General features: G+C 32.6%; 2 protein-coding genes across 2 annotated transcripts; one reads left to right on the top strand and one right to left on the bottom strand.

Moving 5' to 3' along the window:
- Nucleotides 1–2,998: 2,998 nt before the first annotated feature.
- On the top strand, nucleotides 2,999–7,490 carry LOC120269386. Its single transcript, XM_039276724.1, has 9 exons — nucleotides 2,999–3,175; nucleotides 3,272–3,334; nucleotides 3,429–3,484; nucleotides 4,140–4,233; nucleotides 4,427–4,487; nucleotides 5,382–5,463; nucleotides 6,174–6,229; nucleotides 6,883–6,946; nucleotides 7,090–7,490. Exons 1-9 carry the CDS (start codon nucleotides 3,047–3,049, stop codon nucleotides 7,154–7,156), a joined length of 672 nt encoding a protein of 223 aa, XP_039132658.1. The 5' UTR covers nucleotides 2,999–3,046; the 3' UTR covers nucleotides 7,157–7,490.
- Nucleotides 7,491–8,545: 1,055 nt separating this feature from the next.
- LOC120268924 (UDP-xylose transporter 3-like) lies at nucleotides 8,546–15,986 on the bottom strand. The gene is made up of 7 exons (XM_039276192.1): nucleotides 15,735–15,986; nucleotides 15,287–15,471; nucleotides 14,810–14,877; nucleotides 10,978–11,110; nucleotides 10,077–10,238; nucleotides 9,738–10,001; nucleotides 8,546–8,805 (listed from the first exon to the last, which is right to left on the bottom strand). The coding sequence occupies exons 1-7, from the start codon at nucleotides 15,853–15,855 to the stop codon at nucleotides 8,692–8,694; spliced, it is 1,047 nt and encodes a 348-aa protein (XP_039132126.1). The 5' UTR covers nucleotides 15,856–15,986; the 3' UTR covers nucleotides 8,546–8,691.
- Between the last annotated feature and the right edge of the window lie 349 nt (nucleotides 15,987–16,335).

Genomic DNA, 16,335 nt, shown 5'->3' on the forward strand with positions numbered 1-16,335 from the left:
GTTGAAGCCTTGAAAATGAGCATGCATGTGCACGTACCACAGCGCCAGGGTTCATTTTAGCACATTCAAGTCATTTCTGGACCCGTTGTTCGTACGCCTAAGTCAGTTGAATATAAATGGGTATTTGTGTGAAAACAAAATGATCTTATTTGTCTATGTATTTTTATAAAGAGATCCGAAAAGAATGAGTTTGTTATAATTGCAGTTTATGTTGACGACTTAAATATTATTAAAACTCTAGAAGAGCTTCAAAAGACTGCAAATTACTTAAAAAAAGAATTAGAGATGAAGGATCTTGGAAGAACAAGACTTGGGTTACAAATTGAACATTTGAAAAATGGGATTTTTGTGCATCATGAAGCTTACACTACAAAAGTGTTGAAACAATTTTATATGGATAAATCACATCCATTGACTACACTGATGGTCGTAAGGTCGCTAGTTATGAATAAAGATCTTTTTTTACCTCGAGAAAATGATGAGGAACTACTTGATTATGAAGTACCATAATTTAGTGCAATCAGAACACTAATACGATACTTGGCTTGTCACTCTCCTTCTCATTTTCTCTTCCTTGGCCATTAGGAGGATAGAGGGTTTCCAGGGCATTTATTGGGTTAGTTTGGGTCATTTGAGTAATTATCACCCAAGCTTACTCACCAATGTCTTTTCTTGAATGTACAAGGACATTGTTGTCTTTTGCCAAATGCTTATTCACTCTTGTCTTTGTTTCATAAGCATGAGGGTAACTTAGTCATTTTTTGAAGTCCATGGTATTTTGGTTAATACATTAAATATTTAGGGGAAAATGGTCATTTCCCCTTAAAACCTTATCCATTCCTTTAAATTCAAGGTTCCTTAGAGGCTAAGCTTCTCATTCATCCCTTAACACTTCTCTTCTTCATTCCAACGGCTGACCCTTTCTTCTTCTTGCCTAATTTTGTTTGGTTTGAATTTTAGAAGGTAATTATCCATTCCTTTCATTTATTTGGATAAGGTATGCATCTTCTATGTTGTGCTTGTGTTTTTAGCTCTTGAAATGGTTAGTTAACTCTCATGCTCTTCCTTGGAAATTTGTTCTCAAAATCTTTGTAATTGTTTGGCTATTTAAAGGTTGTTTGAGTTGTGAATACCTTGTATTGCACCTGTGCATCCATGGAATTAGTATTCCTTTGAATTCCATGAGTTTTGATGGCATTTATGTAGAGTTTTGGTGGGGGAAAGAAGGGTGTTTAAGAGCTCAAAATGATGCCATAGATTTGTTGATTCATGTGCCTTTTACCTGTCAATTGTATAATTGTGAGAACTTGGTGTCTTTCCCTTGGATTGTTGATGAGTTTGGTCTCGGGTAATGTAGCAATCCTGATTTTACTATAGCACCGATAAGCTTTAGTTGTAGAATCCTGAATATCCAGTCAAAATTCTACACTCCCACTTGAACTGACCCTCGTAGTAATTAGCTAGACACATGAATCAACAAATCTATGGCATCATTTTGAGCTCTTAAACACCCTCCTTTCCCCCACCAAAACTCTACATAAATGCCATCAAAACTCATGGAATTCAAAGGAATACTAATTCCATGGATTCAAGGGTGCAATACAAGGGATTCACAACTCAAACAACCTTTAAATAGCCAAACAATTACAAAGATTTTGAGAACAAGTTTCCAAGGAAGAGCATGAGAGTTAACAACATAGAAGATGCATATTTTATCCGAATGGATAATTACCTTCTAAAATTCAAACCAAGTACTAATGTATCTTGTTGGTCACACAAGACCTGATATCTCATTTGTTGTTAATTTATTAGCATGATATAGTTCTTCTCCCACACGAAGGCATTGGAATGGAGTAAAACATATAGTTTGCTACATTCGAGGTATAATGGATATGGGCTTGTTTTTCTCAAATTTACATAAATCAGATATAATTGGTTATGCGGATGCAGGGTATTTATCTGACTCACATAATGGTCGATCACAAACAGGATATTTGTTTACATGTGGTGGTACCATTATTTCATGGCAATCTATGAAACAAATTATAACAACCACATCATCAAATCATGCAGAAATTTTAACAATACATGAGGCAACCCGAGAATGCGTTTGGCTAAGATTTGTAATTCAACACATTCGATGGATTTGTAGTTTGTCTTCCAGAAAAATGACCCCAATAGTCCTATATGAAGATAGTCCTAAATGTATTACCCAACTGAAAGACGGATAGATAGAACAAAGCATATTTTATCATAATTTTTTTTACTCATGAACTTCAGAATTTTGATATTAATAAAATTCGTTCAAGTGATAATCTAGCATATTTGTTTACCAAGGCACTTCCTACGACGATATTTGAAAAGGTAGTCCATAATATTGAAGTTCGTCAACTCAAAGATCTTTAACTAATATTGTCATGATTTTTAGCCCATTGGATTTTTTACTAGTAAGGTTTTAATGACACATTTAACTCTTCATCTCCTAAAACTCCTAAACCTCTTCATTTGCTGAACTTTTAAAACTCCTAAAACTATTGATCTTCTCATGTCTTTTCATCTTCCCATAATATTTATGAGGACGTTTAATAGATGTGACTTTTCAAATGAATTTTAGCCTATAAATAAAGACTTTGTAATCTTATACAATACACATAATATTATATACCAAATGAAATGAATAAGAAAGACTATTTTTCCTTTCTCTTGAGGTTAACTATTGTGTTTGTTTAATTACTTTCTTGATTTTATAACAAAAAAAAAAAAAATGATATGTTGGCAAATATGAATAAACTAAGGGGCTAGAATGGGAAAAAGGAAAATATAAATAGTTACACTATTATTAATTTAATTAAAGTTAAATATTTTAATATTAAAATTTTAATTTTTCTAATTTATGACGTTTATTAATACCAATATTTTTATTAAAAATCAATTGTTATAAAAAAAATTTAAATTAATTATAATTAATTAAATCTTGTAATAAAATAAGGTAAAACTCTCTCCTTTCTGTTTTTCTCAGTCGCTGAGCATCTCACCGTGTTCTGCCATGGCGAGGGTTTCCCTTCGATCCATGCTCTTCTTCTTCATCTTCTGGTTCTCTCTCTCGGCGTCGATCTCTCTCGCATATAGGCCGGGAGATGTTGTTCCGATGAGCAAAGCCGGACAGTATCATGGGGTGAGAGATCTTGGCATGAGATTTACCAAAACCCTAATTTTTATACATTTTTTGCATTGATTTTGATGATTTTTGTTTAATTTTGTGAAATTTCAGTCAAGGACTGTTTGGCATGATGTAATCGGTCGGCACTGCCCAATGTTCGGTGTTAATCGTGAGGTATTGTGCTACTGCTGTCGCTGTCTTGTTGCTAGGGTTTCCTCACCATTTTCTTGTGATTTTTTTTTATTATTTTTGTTGTTTTTTGGATTAGGTTTTGATCCCGATTGAGAAGCCGGTTGGTTATACTGGAGCTGATCCTTATAAGATGTGAGTTTATTTTGAAGGGTTTTTTTTTTTTGGTTTAATTCTTTGTTGTTATATAAGATATCTATGCTATAATTTGATGTAGCAAAAGATAGTTTTGAAAGAATGCTCAGTTGCATATTATAGTTAAACTATAATTGTAAAGATTGACAATGTTGATTTTTCAGTCCAATTCTAAAAAATTTGAGTATGTGTTAGTCCTGCCTAGTCCCATGTTGACTATGAGCTTTATGAATCTTGAATTGTCAGGAAGTTAAAAGTTTTGAGGAGTTCGGTTCTACATATTCTGCAACCTTCATATTTGGAGGAAAATAGCCAATGTGTTGATCATCATAAGCATGCACACATATTATCATGATCCTTAACAGGAATATGCATGCATGCATACATTCACCCTATTCACTGTATAATATCCACTCAGCAATTAATTTTAGTTTTTGTTTATTTCAGTTTGGGTTGTAGTATTACCGGTGTCACTTACAATCCTAGGTGTCTCATATTGACACTATGATAACTAGGATATTTTTGTGAGATTTGTGTGCAGTCACCCATGCTTTTTGGATATATGGTTAATTAAGTATGCTCCAAAACTTATTCATCTGGAGGAGATATATATTTATGTATATATATATTTCTTTTTGACATGGCTAATCTGCAGATCATTCCAAGTTGGTCATGAAAAATTTCTTATCCCATGGCTTCTTGTTATAAACCGCAAAAGCCCTGAAGTTCCAATGATTGATGTACATTTGGTAAGCAATTGCCTTATTTTTAAATAAGCACATGTTTTCTTTGGCTGTTATGGTGAGCTATGTGAATTGTTTTATGATTATATTTACTCTTTAATAGCAGCTCTTACAAATATAATACTTTCATGAAAGCTCTTAATGTTGGATTTACATTTTAAAAGTGTGATATAAAGAACAACTTGTACTTATCTCACAGAGGTACACTGGAGGTGATCTACATGGCGTCATTGCAAAAGTCATAGATATGCCTCATCATTGTATGTACTATAATCGTCTTCACTTTGTTTTTGTGCATTTACTTTTATAGTTATTACTCTACTTTTCATCAACATAAAACTTCTCACTCTCCACTATTAGGTTTCCTTGAAATTTATCAATGTGAATGATGATTATCCAAGATTTGTATTTTTTCCCCCTTTGGCATACAGAATTTTTGAATCTATAGAGGTCTAACCCAATCATTACCTTTAAAATTACTTGATGAGAGAGAACAAATTTGTGAAGAAATAGTTGACATGCTTGCCCTTGAGGATTACTGATGCAATAGAAGATCTTTATCACCTAACACTCATCCTCCATGGAGTCTTATCTAAGCAATAGAGGATAATAAATGAGCTCCACTTTGATCGAGGACACCTTGTGAGAGAAAATAGCATCATTTATCAGGTTAGGCCATCATCATGCTTGTCTAAGTTCAAGCTTGGTTTGACTTTTAGACAGTTAAGTCCAGGCTGGCCTCAGTCCAAGCTTGTAGCCCTACTGCCAACTCTTGGCAATAAAAATGTTAATTCTATTTAAAGTTTTGAAGTGGAGGTGTAAGGTTTGTCTTAGAGGAAAGTCCACTCCATCCGTCGATGATAAGGGTGGCTTCTCAAGTTTTTATACTAAATGTCTAGGAATAGAGGCAAAGTTACATGTTTTAGGATAAAATATTTGTCATACTTTAACTATAATTAGAAGTTAAAGAGATCCCAAAAATATGTTTTCATTCGACTTTTAAAGCCAGTATTTAAGGTTTTACCTTTCACTAAGGCTTGGTTCTTTTTAATGATTTGTTGCCTATGAGTGTTTTGACCTCAATGGAGTAAAATATACGTTTTTACTTACATTTTTCTTTTTCTTTTGTTTTATTTATGTCCCTTTGCAACCAGATATTGAGGTTCATGAGGATATTCACAAACACTTTTGGGATCCACAGAACTGGCCTAAGCATGTTCTTGTCCGATATACGTGGTTAGTATTATTTCGTGAGATTGTTTGGAATATCTTATTCATAGTTATGATAATTTGCCTTTTGGGGAGCTCTAAAAGAGTGTATTTGGCTGTGATTTTGCACAAATATCATATACATTGGACGCATGAGGTCATCCTTCCATTTTCTCAAATCAATTATTCCTGCTATAATACTTGTATATTAAGCTAATTATATAACAGGACTATGGGTCCATCAAGTTTCATGAAAATATTATCATACAAATCCCATTCATGGAATGTGAATAGTAGCTTTCAACATCATATTTTCCAGAAGGAATTCTTTAATGCGTACCTAATTTGCACACATTATGAAAAAATTGATATTGTAACAAAATATTTTATATGAAAGCCTTGCGTTTTCTTTCTTTCCAAACAAAAGCTTGCCAAAAGGTCTGTTAAGGACTAGTCTAAAAACCACACCTTAGACTAATAATACCTTCGGAGACCTTTAAGATTTCCCCCTTCGTTGGACTCTCAATCCTTTCTTAAATGAGATTTGTTTTCTGGAATTCATATTCTTTTCTGTTCTAAGGTAAACAGAAATAGATCGTGTGCAAGTTTTTGTAGTTGGTATGCTAACTGGCTCTAAAACTAGGACCTTGACCTATAAACTTCTTTAATTAACTATTCATGGTCTTGTCCTTTTATTTGACTGTTAATTGATGTTTACTAAAAATATATTATGGCAGGGAGGAACATTCAGAAATTGATGTTGCAGGAGGGTTCTATGTGTTATTTGGATCAGGTAAATTCCATGTGTATATTTGCTTGAAAGAAACCTAAATTCTTTAAGTTCTGGTAAAAGGCAATCATTCCATTCTTGAACCCCTGTTTTCATCTAGTGCTGTTATGATGTTGAAATTGGGATACTTCAATATGGAGTTGTTCATGAATCAAGTTAATCATATTCTTGCATGTTGGTTTTCAAATATGAATTTTGTTGCTTTTAGAATATAGCTTGCAATCTACATAGGAAGCTAGATTTCTTTTATTCATATTTGACAAAGTTATTTTTATTTTTGTTTACTAACCTTAATCTAACCATGGTGTTTCTGCCCTGAAATTGGGTTTGAGAGTGTTTCTTTGAGGTTCAGATTGTGAAAGAGCTAGCAACATTTTTGCTATCAATCCGCGTAGGAAATGAGAAACAGGCATCACCCATTTTTTTTTACTTTTTTGTCCTTAATTATAGTTTGGTGTAATCTAGAAGCATTTTCATTCTGTATGTAGTGAAATGGAAATATACCATCTGAGATTTAATTTAAGAGGAACTGCACATCAGTAAATTGCACTGATGAATGATCCAGGAAATCAATATTACCACATGTTATACATTTGCTTATAGCAAAGAATAACAATCTAATTTCTAAATTACATTTGCAATCTGCTTGCATACAGGTATTGTCCTATCCTTCATTCTTGCAATTTTTGTGTTGCAATCATCCCAAGATAAGCTCGCTAGGTATGAAACTCCATGCTTTTCTTTTTCTGTGATTGTTTTTCAGCTTTTACCATGAGGAAGAAGAAATTTAGAATATTGTTATGCTTACATTTTACAAACGAGCGCTTTCTTTAAAATTGTAATGCAACATTGTGGTTGCTCAGGTTTGTGAGGGAGACTGTTGCGGAGAGTAGTATGCCTGGGGGAGGAGGAATTGCGAAGGTCGAGTGATGAATGATCTCCTTCTTATATTCCGGCAAGACATATGATTGGCCGGCCTTGAATAATGTCCAGTGAGGAATGAGTCAAAGACAGAAGGGCCTCTTTCGAAGAGAACATTGATTGCTTATTTTGAGATCATGTCTATTAAAGAATACGAGTTGGATATCCGAATGTAAAATGGAAACTAGAGATCAACTGTTGCTAGTTTTTTTTTTCTTTTTTTTTTTTTAGTTGGAAAGCCAAATTTCTGACCTGTCAAGACTAGTCTCAGTAGTAGCTAAAAGAAAAGTGAATACATTGTTGAAACTCTATTGAAAAGATGTAGTTAGGGTTTTCTGTTTCAGTCTGATATTGCATTTGTGTGTTTGTGACTCTAAGATTTTGAGCTCTTACTACTTGTTGGGCCTTGAGGTTTAGGGACAAAACTGGCAAGTGAATAATATATTTAACATTCCATCTCTCCAAATATATATTTTATTTTAGAAAACAGCCTTAATTATCATTTTTGTTCTCTTCCAAACCCAAAAATGTGTATCTAATTTAAAATTAATAAATTAAATATATTTTATTATTAAAATGGAGAAAATTAATTCCAAAATTACTTTGAAAAACTTGGAGCAATACTAAATTATTTTTAAATTATGTGAAGGTTTTTGATAGTTTTATAAATTTCATATTAAAAATAATGACCTTATTTGGAACTAGTTGTAGAAGAAATTTACTGGATTTATCAGCTAAAGAAAGTGTGCATTTTCAGATAAAAACAAAACAAATTGAGAGATTCTTCCGTGAGAATAAAGTTGGAAACCATGAATTTTTAGAAAAATAGATAGAGATTCAGATTATTACATGGGAATGAGTGGTAGGTTTTTAAACGTTTTCAAAAATTGACATCTATGACAAGAATTTGTCATATAATGGATCTGATCCCTGAATACAAACGAAGTTTATATAATTTTCCATTCTATTTTGACACTTTTTCTGAATGAGTAATTTAATAAAAAAATAAATATATTATTGATAATTATTATATTTTAATATTTTTTTGTTACATGTGTCAAAAGCTCATTAAACACTACACGAACTACACCTAAATCGACCTCGAATACAAAAATCCTGTATAAAGCTACTATTGATGACTATAATAACAGCCAAACTATCATCTTAACAGAAAACATTATGCAAGTTATAAGAACAAAAAAAATATAAAAATAAAACATAAAATAACACAAAAAGGGCCAGTGTACATAAGCATCAAAAAGCAGACTACATTTTTTTTTTTTTTTAATCCTGGATGGCATAAGAAACTGCTATAAATTGATGATGATACAGTTCCTATGATGAATAATAATTTTTGGCTAACTAATTTCTTACAAATCTCAGCAAAAGAATAATAACTAAGCAAAAAATAAGATATCTTCCTGCTCTACTTTGAAAACTTGACAAGCATCTCTCATGCTAGTTGATGCCTCCAATTCATAGTATAGTCCTCACTAAATATGAACCATAATATGATTGTACAAAATCAAAGGTTGACATATGACTTAAGCTTGTAGATCTTTATTTGATCTCCATACTGGGATTTTCGGGCCAAGACAATCAGTTAAATCAGCTCCATTGTCAACAGCAAGCAGATGATCAGATTCATTTTCCCTCACCTATATATGTATATATATATAATGAAAGAATAAGTAAGACGTAAATAATGATACACCAAGCTTGAGTTGAAGAAATGTCGGTAATATCAGCTTCATATAGTAACCCATCAAAAGGTCTCAATATAAAACAACAGAAAAATTGTAGCTAATAACTGCATATACATGAATACAGAAATGACAGGCTAAACATATGATGGATGCTCTTTCCATTAAAACAATTTATCCCTTAATTTATTTTCTCCAACACTCGAGAACATAACTATGAAGATTAAATTGTTGTAGGAAACTTCCTAATGCAAACAGAAATTGGTGACAATTGCGAAGAAGTTTCAATCTAATTCATGCGGAAAGCCTATGGAAAAACAACATTAAGAAAGCAAGGACACTCTCATTGTGAATTTCAACACTTAATATAGACTCCAACAATCATGCTTCAGTTTGTTTTTAGGCAACCTTTACACTGATTTATTTGACATAGACATAATTGTTACTGATTGGCAGAATCAAGTGTCAGAAGTGATTCAAAAACAAGATGCATGGCACATGCATACATATATATATATATATATATATATATGGAGCCTCCTTCTCAATATATAGCAAACTGTGACAGAATGATGCTCATTCATAATAATGTCTAAAAACAAATACTTTAAAATAAGGAAACTCATTTCCAAAGAGTTTCATTGAAGCAACCAAAAGAAAATACATAAATAACTCTATAATTTCAAGCTACTCTTGGCATTCAAGTACTCCCTTATATTTTCAAGGCTATATTGTGAGCATGACAAACTAATATTTGAATAAACAGTTCTTGTGACATGCCTAAATTTAGGTCGCAGCTTTATTGGAGAAAAAAAAAACAGAGACCCCAGGGTACAGTAGAAGTCAAAAATTTGAGAAAAAATAAATCCTAGTCTTGTTTCTGATACCTGAATTGATGATTCAATTGCCTTTTGTTGACTCTCCATTGAGCAGAAGTAGGAATATAAGATCATCCCGAATAATGCAATCAAAATTCCCAGTATATTTCTCCAGTTAAACGGATCACTAAGTAAAACATATCCAAATGCCAAGACAAGACAAGTTTTTAGATGTCCTAAGACTTGATAGGTGATGGGTGATGTTTTTCCAATTACAAGAAACGTACTGAAGTTGACAGACACAGATATAAGACATGATAACAAAATGAATACCTGCAAAAAAGATTCATGGCCATAATGCACCAAAAAATAAAATGTAATAAAAAACAATCTAGTTTTGTTATTTACCAGAACTTGAGGGGTGTACTTGAAGCTAAAAACATTGAGGTTTGTCAGGAGCCCATCAAGAAATGGGCCTGTAATGAATAATGTCAATGCTTGGTACGGCGAAGACTGATACAAAAGTTGAGTTGAAGAGATCTTAAATCTCTTTTGAATTGTGTTAGTCATCTGAGAGATGGTTAAGATCTCAACGGCAATCAATAAGATGAGTGTGAAAATAAAATATCAATAGTTGAATCAGCTCCAGAAATCATTTTCAAATCAATGGAATCAGAATCATCAAAAAGGGACAAAATTCTGAAACTTATGAAAAACAAACAAATAGTTGTAGATATTATTGCAAAACAAGCTAGGCCTAAGTTCTTTAATTGTCATGTAGCAAGAGGTGCTCCTACATGTTCTAGTTTGACTTCCTCACCAAAAGGGAACAAGTAGGTAGCCCGCTTCAAAATAACAAACCATTTAGCAAGTTCTCGATGAAATAAATAAATAAATAAATATAAAGAAGAAGAAAGAAAGAGAAGCATGTGGAGTTATTAAAACTCACTCACAATGAAACTCTACGGAAGAAAGAATAAGATTTGACATTCAAATATAGTTGCAATAAAGCCAGTGCAAAAACCTATACAGCCATACTCGGTGACAATATCAAATCAGGAGGTAAAAACTAACACTCACTAACCTCAATGACCTGGGCAGCACTTTGACTCCTCTATAGCAGGGGGTATACACCTTGACATCTACAAATAGGAAAACACAGCTTTTCATCACGGGCTGATTAAATACCATTTCGCTACTACAGAAAAAAAATAAAAAAATAAAAACACTGGCTTTGCTCAACCAAAAAGCGGCAATCAAGCAATTTATGTGAAATGAAGAACTCCAATAAAAATTCCATGAAAGATACAATTTGAGCAATGCAGGTTGTCATCACTGCAAGCAAAGATAAGACAGACCCTAGGACATTCAGTTGCAGATCAGTTACAGTAGCAACACCAACACCAAAAAGAAGGATGCTGAGTGCTAACTGGATAGTCCTACTGCAACACCAAGAGAAATAAAATCAACAGTTAGATAAAAAATAATAATTAACTTCAATCTCCATGATTCTTTAACAAAGCAGTAATAATAATATGTGAAAAACAAAGGGGCAGTGCATTAGTAATAATTACAATGAATATTAATGTGCACTTTTTATAATATGCAGCCCCAACTCTTACAATAAGAAATACTTATCCAAACAGATAAAAAAATAATCTTGGAGAGGATAAGATGTTAGAAATTTGTAAGGTTGCAAATCCTAAATTCCATTTAGCAAGAACGCTAACAGTAATAAAGAAAACAAGCAAAAAAGGAAGAACATACCATAATTTATACAGGTTGACCCAGAACGGGCTACATTTTATTTATGTTATTGATACAAATTTTACTATGAAGACCAAATCGAGGGTACAAAATTGTAGCTCACAATTTCTCTATATGTCAAACCTTACTCTAAGGATACCTCACAATATTATTTCCCTCTCACTTGATACACATTTCCAAAGGGTAATCACCCCTTTTATAGGCAAAAATGGCTCACCAACGATAGCTTAGGCATTTGGCATTGTTGTCAATTCCAGTTTTTTGTTTTCAATTTCAAGTTTTAGAAACAAAACTAATAAAAACATGTTTGACACTTTTTTTGTTTTAAAAAATTTTAACAACAATCCTCGTGTTTCAAAAAAAAAATGGGAAACAACATTTTTATGTTTTCAACTTTTTTGCAAAACCCCTCCTCCCACCATGAAACCCCTCCACACTCTCTCTCTCTCTCTCTCTCTCTCTCTCTTCTTTTGGTTTTTTATTTTTATTTTTTAAAAAAAATCTCTCTTTTTTTACAAATTAATACCAAGTCTTTAAAAATAATATTTTTAAGAAAAATATTTATAAAAATTTATTATTTGGCATGTTAATATTTTATAAATTAGTTTATACAGTATAAAAAATTATATTTTTAGAAAATATTTGTGAAAATTATTGTTTGACCCCTAATTTTTAAAAGATATAACATAATAAATATATATTTCAAAAAACTATAGTTTGAGCTATTGACTTTTTACTTGATTTCCAAAAAAAAAATTATGATTACGTCTCTATAGCCCCTTCTTCCCTTTATTTTTTTTTAAAATCGGATGGGTCCAATCTGAATATATTTAATAATACAACCAACTAATATAAAAAATATAAAATATATGAATTTGCACAAAATAATAATAAACATCATAATAAATTTTTGTACTAACCCAACGTGTTTTTCATTTCAGCTTTTTAAAATACACAACAGTTAGTGTATCCAAACATACTTTTGTTTTTAAAAAATTGATAACAAAACAAAAACAAAGCAAAAACAAAACAAAAGCGAAATAAAAACAATAAAACAAAAAAACAAAAACGATGCCCTATTGCATGCAACTTTAGTTGGATTTCAACAAAAACAAAATGGAGACACTATCGCTGCATGCAACTTTAGTTGGATTTCAACAAAAACAAAATGGAGACACTATCGCTGCAACGGAGACATAGTGTTTGATTTGTCTCCACGCGAGAAATTGTTACATGTGGAATTCAAAATAAGATAAGATGATGGTTAATCACATGGGCTACTATCATGTATAAAAGTAAATAATCACATGGATGGCTATTTTTAGCCTTCATTCTTGACTTAGCAACCACCTTATTTGACTTGCTAGACCAAGGTTGGTGAGAAATTTTTGCCTATGAAAGGGATTTTTACCCTTTGGAAATATGTATCAAGTGAGAATGCAATAATATTTGAGAAATCCTTGGAATATTGTGCCTGGCACAGTTTTGTACTCTCAATTTGTTGTTCATAGTAAAATCTGCAATGATAGCAAAAATAGAACATAGCCTATTCTAGGTAAACTTGTATAAACTATGGTGCGTTCTTTGACCTTCCTCTATTATTGTTACCTTTGTTGCTCTTCCGATCAAAGCTTCTACCTCTATCAACATTTAATGCAATACTTGATGTATAGCGCCCCCACACACACACACAACAAAAAAAAAAGTCTTTCTTGAGAATTTCTTCAGCAAGAATTGCATCTCTGATTTCTACAAATTTCAACTTAGCATCACCTAAAAAATTAGAAATAGTTGCTTTCATTGATTCCCAACTATTAGACAAAGATGCTAACAACACAAGGGCACGCAATTCATCATCAAACTGAATCTCTGGCAATATCGACTGATTGCCTATAGTATTGAAACAGTTTAAATATTCAACAACAGCCACACCTTCAACCATCTTCAAGTTGAAGCATTTCTTGACAAGGTGTATTTTGTTGTTAACAAAAGGCTTCTCTTACATATCAAATAAGGCCTTCATCATGCCTTCTTTCTTCATAGTTCATGGTTTTGTTCCCAACAGTAGACATAATTTCTTAGCTATAGAGATAGTCTTTTATTTGCATCGTCTAGAAGGCCAAATCCATGCCATCGAACTTTGCAAATCCCAAAGCAGGTCTCTCTTCACTGAATATTATTCTTCTCTACGGCCAGGCTTTGATACCAATTATTAGGAATTTGTAGAGTCGCGAATTCTTAATTCTACTTAACAAGAACAATAATAATAAAGAAAACAACCAAAAAAGAAAAAAACATAAGATTTTATACATATTCAATCAAAATGGGCTACATCATGTTTTTGCTATCGTTGTAGGTTTCACTGTGAACAACAAATTGAGAGTACAAAATTGTGCCTCACAATTTCTCTCTGTGTCACACCTTACTCTTAAGGATTTCTCACAATATTATTTCATGCTCACTTGATACACATTTCCAAAGGGTAAGCATCGCTTTTATAGGCAAACATGCTCACCAACCATAGCTTAGCAATTTAAATAAGATGGCTGCTAAATTAAGAATGAAGGCTAAAAATAACCACCCACGTAATTAATTACCCTTATGCATAATAGCAGCCCATGTGATTAGCTACCAACCTTGATTTAAGCTTCCTATATTAACCTAAGAGCCTATGTTGAATGCTTATTACTAAAAAAGACATAAGGTTAATCTACATCAAATAAAGATTTCAGTCTTTTGGAGGGTATCCTGAACAACAAAAAATGCGATACGGAGAAGTGAGGAAATAGTTGAAAGTGAGGTAATCGGTCCACCAAGAAAAACCAAGAAAAACAAAGTGTGGAAAGTATGGCAGCCCAAAAAAATCAGGTAGAGGCATGGAAGTTAGATCAAAAGAAGAAAATATAGCTTTAGGGAGTGGATGTTATAGGCTTCCAGAGGAAAACATGGAAAAACAAAAAGGAACAAAATAAAGGTAAATGTTCTTAATGAGACCAGACATGTGATCAAAAAATAAGATTAGTAAAGGTAAAGATAACCATAGAAACAATAAACACTTTTTCTGCTCACCATTGATCTTTGTTTTTGTTTTTTACCTTTTTTTTTTTAAATTTCATTTTTCAACAAAAGGAGAGGTGGTGAATAAACAATTAAAAAACATCTTAACTGATCTTATGCAATCCATTTATGGCTATGACAGTACTGATTAAGAGATGATATTACACGTATTCCAACTTAAGTAAAAAGGCAACAAATAAAAAACAAACTCTTTAACCATAGTTTCCAGTTAAATTAATTTGACCGGAAAAGAATGAGTAAAATAAAGATACTTTATCTTTTATTAGATTTGCAATGAGAATACACAAAACACTGACCTGAATTTCTTCCTGAAGAATAAAGTTTCCAGTAGAACAGTGCAAGGAATGATGGCAAGCTTTGTCATCTGGAAATAAAAGGATGTATAAGAGAAGTAAACGTAACTAAAATCACCTATCCACTAAAAGAAATCGCAATCTATCCTAATAAACACACTGATGATCGACAATGCAACATTACATTAGATATGCTAATTTTAGGCATTTTATCCACACGTGAAGCTATGAGAATAGAAGCATACTCAAAGCACAAATTACTCTGCCAGTAGATTGAGTTGCTCACAAAATCAGAGACTTGCACTAGAATAATGGGCATGCATGAAAGGTCATTTGATTTTTAATCCATGCTGTGCTTTGAACTCAATTCACAGTATGGCATAAATTATCTCTCATTTAAATTCTAACAGGACTCATTTCCAATAACTATACAGCATGATAATTTTTAGAGAAAAAAAAAAAATCGGCAAGGAATGGCACCTGATAAAAACCAACAGAGTTGAAACCTAAACTCAAATTCAGCAACCCAATTGAGATCCCATTGAGTATCCCAAACCCCATCACCGCCCTCGGATCAAAAGGCTTGTGCTCAAACAATTTCATCCATAGTGCCACATGCAGTGAGCAAAACGTAACAAGCAGATGCCAGCTCGTCAAGGTTGTTGCTGCAAAACCATCCATCAAGCCTTAAACACTAAAAAACACCTCAAAACCTAACAAATCACTAGCACTTCCTCCTAAAAACTCAAGAGGAACCCAATAAAAATCATACATTGAAATAGGTGGCACTCTCAATCCAATTCTCTCAAATTAAGCATAAAACATAAACCATCATCAAATTAAAACCAGATAAAACGAAATCAATCCGAATCACGCATTTCAATCCATGAAAATCACATGGAATCGCAAAAGAGCTGAGAATCCTCACCGAACGTGAACCCCAGGGTGGAAATGAGCGCTTTGTTGCAAATGACGATGGAGACAGAGGAGACAACGGAAAGGCTCAGTGCGCCGACAGTCCCAAGCTGGAAGCGAACCCCATCACCCATCTCCAAGCTCTGAGATCTCGGAGCTCAGCTCGCCGTCGCCGGAGACATCGGAGAGTTGAAATCGAAACCCTAGATCCGATCTTCCTGTTTTTGGTTCTCAAAAGGCAGTGTTTTTATGAACAAAGCGGGCTTCTTCCCAAATTTTGTTTTCGTAATAGAGTTTTTCACAAAACCCCTTGGAAAGTTCTAAATATGCACAGAAAGAGACATTTATACATATATGCCCCTGAAAACCCCAAAAATTATACACATAAGCTTGTAAAGTTACATGATGAGCGAGAAAATATTATTAAATTATTTTAAAAAAAAATTTGCCCTTGCTTAAATAAAAAAATTATATAAATAATCTTTTTGTAATTATATGAAATTATGTTATAATTTTTTAAAATCAAAATGTACAAAAAAAAAATTAATCATATAACCTTAGTTATGTATGAAATGATAATTATCAATTAATAAAAATTGGTGTAAGTGGCAGAG

Source organism: Dioscorea cayenensis, chromosome 9 (assembly GCF_009730915.1).
Source record: "Dioscorea cayenensis subsp. rotundata cultivar TDr96_F1 chromosome 9, TDr96_F1_v2_PseudoChromosome.rev07_lg8_w22 25.fasta, whole genome shotgun sequence".
NCBI classification, from domain to species: Eukaryota; Viridiplantae; Streptophyta; class Magnoliopsida; order Dioscoreales; family Dioscoreaceae; genus Dioscorea; species Dioscorea cayenensis.

What these genes read in the sequence shown, in the direction of transcription:
- LOC120269386 (XM_039276724.1), top strand. Translation starts at nt 3,047, where the DNA reads ATGGCGAGGGTTTCCCTTCGATCCATGCTCTTCTTCTTCATCTTCTGG. An exon ending in TGTTCGGTGTTAATCGTGAG is followed by an intron (nt 3,335 to 3,428) that starts GTATTGTGCTAC and finishes TTTTTGGATTAG; the next exon opens with GTTTTGATCCCGATTGAGAA. An exon ending in CTATGTGTTATTTGGATCAG is followed by an intron (nt 6,230 to 6,882) that starts GTAAATTCCATG and finishes GCTTGCATACAG; the next exon opens with GTATTGTCCTATCCTTCATT.
- LOC120268924 (XM_039276192.1), bottom strand. Translation starts at nt 15,855, where the DNA reads ATGGGTGATGGGGTTCGCTTCCAGCTTGGGACTGTCGGCGCACTGAGC. An exon ending in ACTCTGTTGGTTTTTATCAG is followed by an intron (nt 14,878 to 15,286) that starts GTGCCATTCCTT and finishes TTTTATTTCCAG; the next exon opens with ATGACAAAGCTTGCCATCAT. An exon ending in CAACCTGCATTGCTCAAATT is followed by an intron (nt 10,239 to 10,977) that starts GTATCTTTCATG and finishes ACCATCTCTCAG; the next exon opens with ATGACTAACACAATTCAAAA.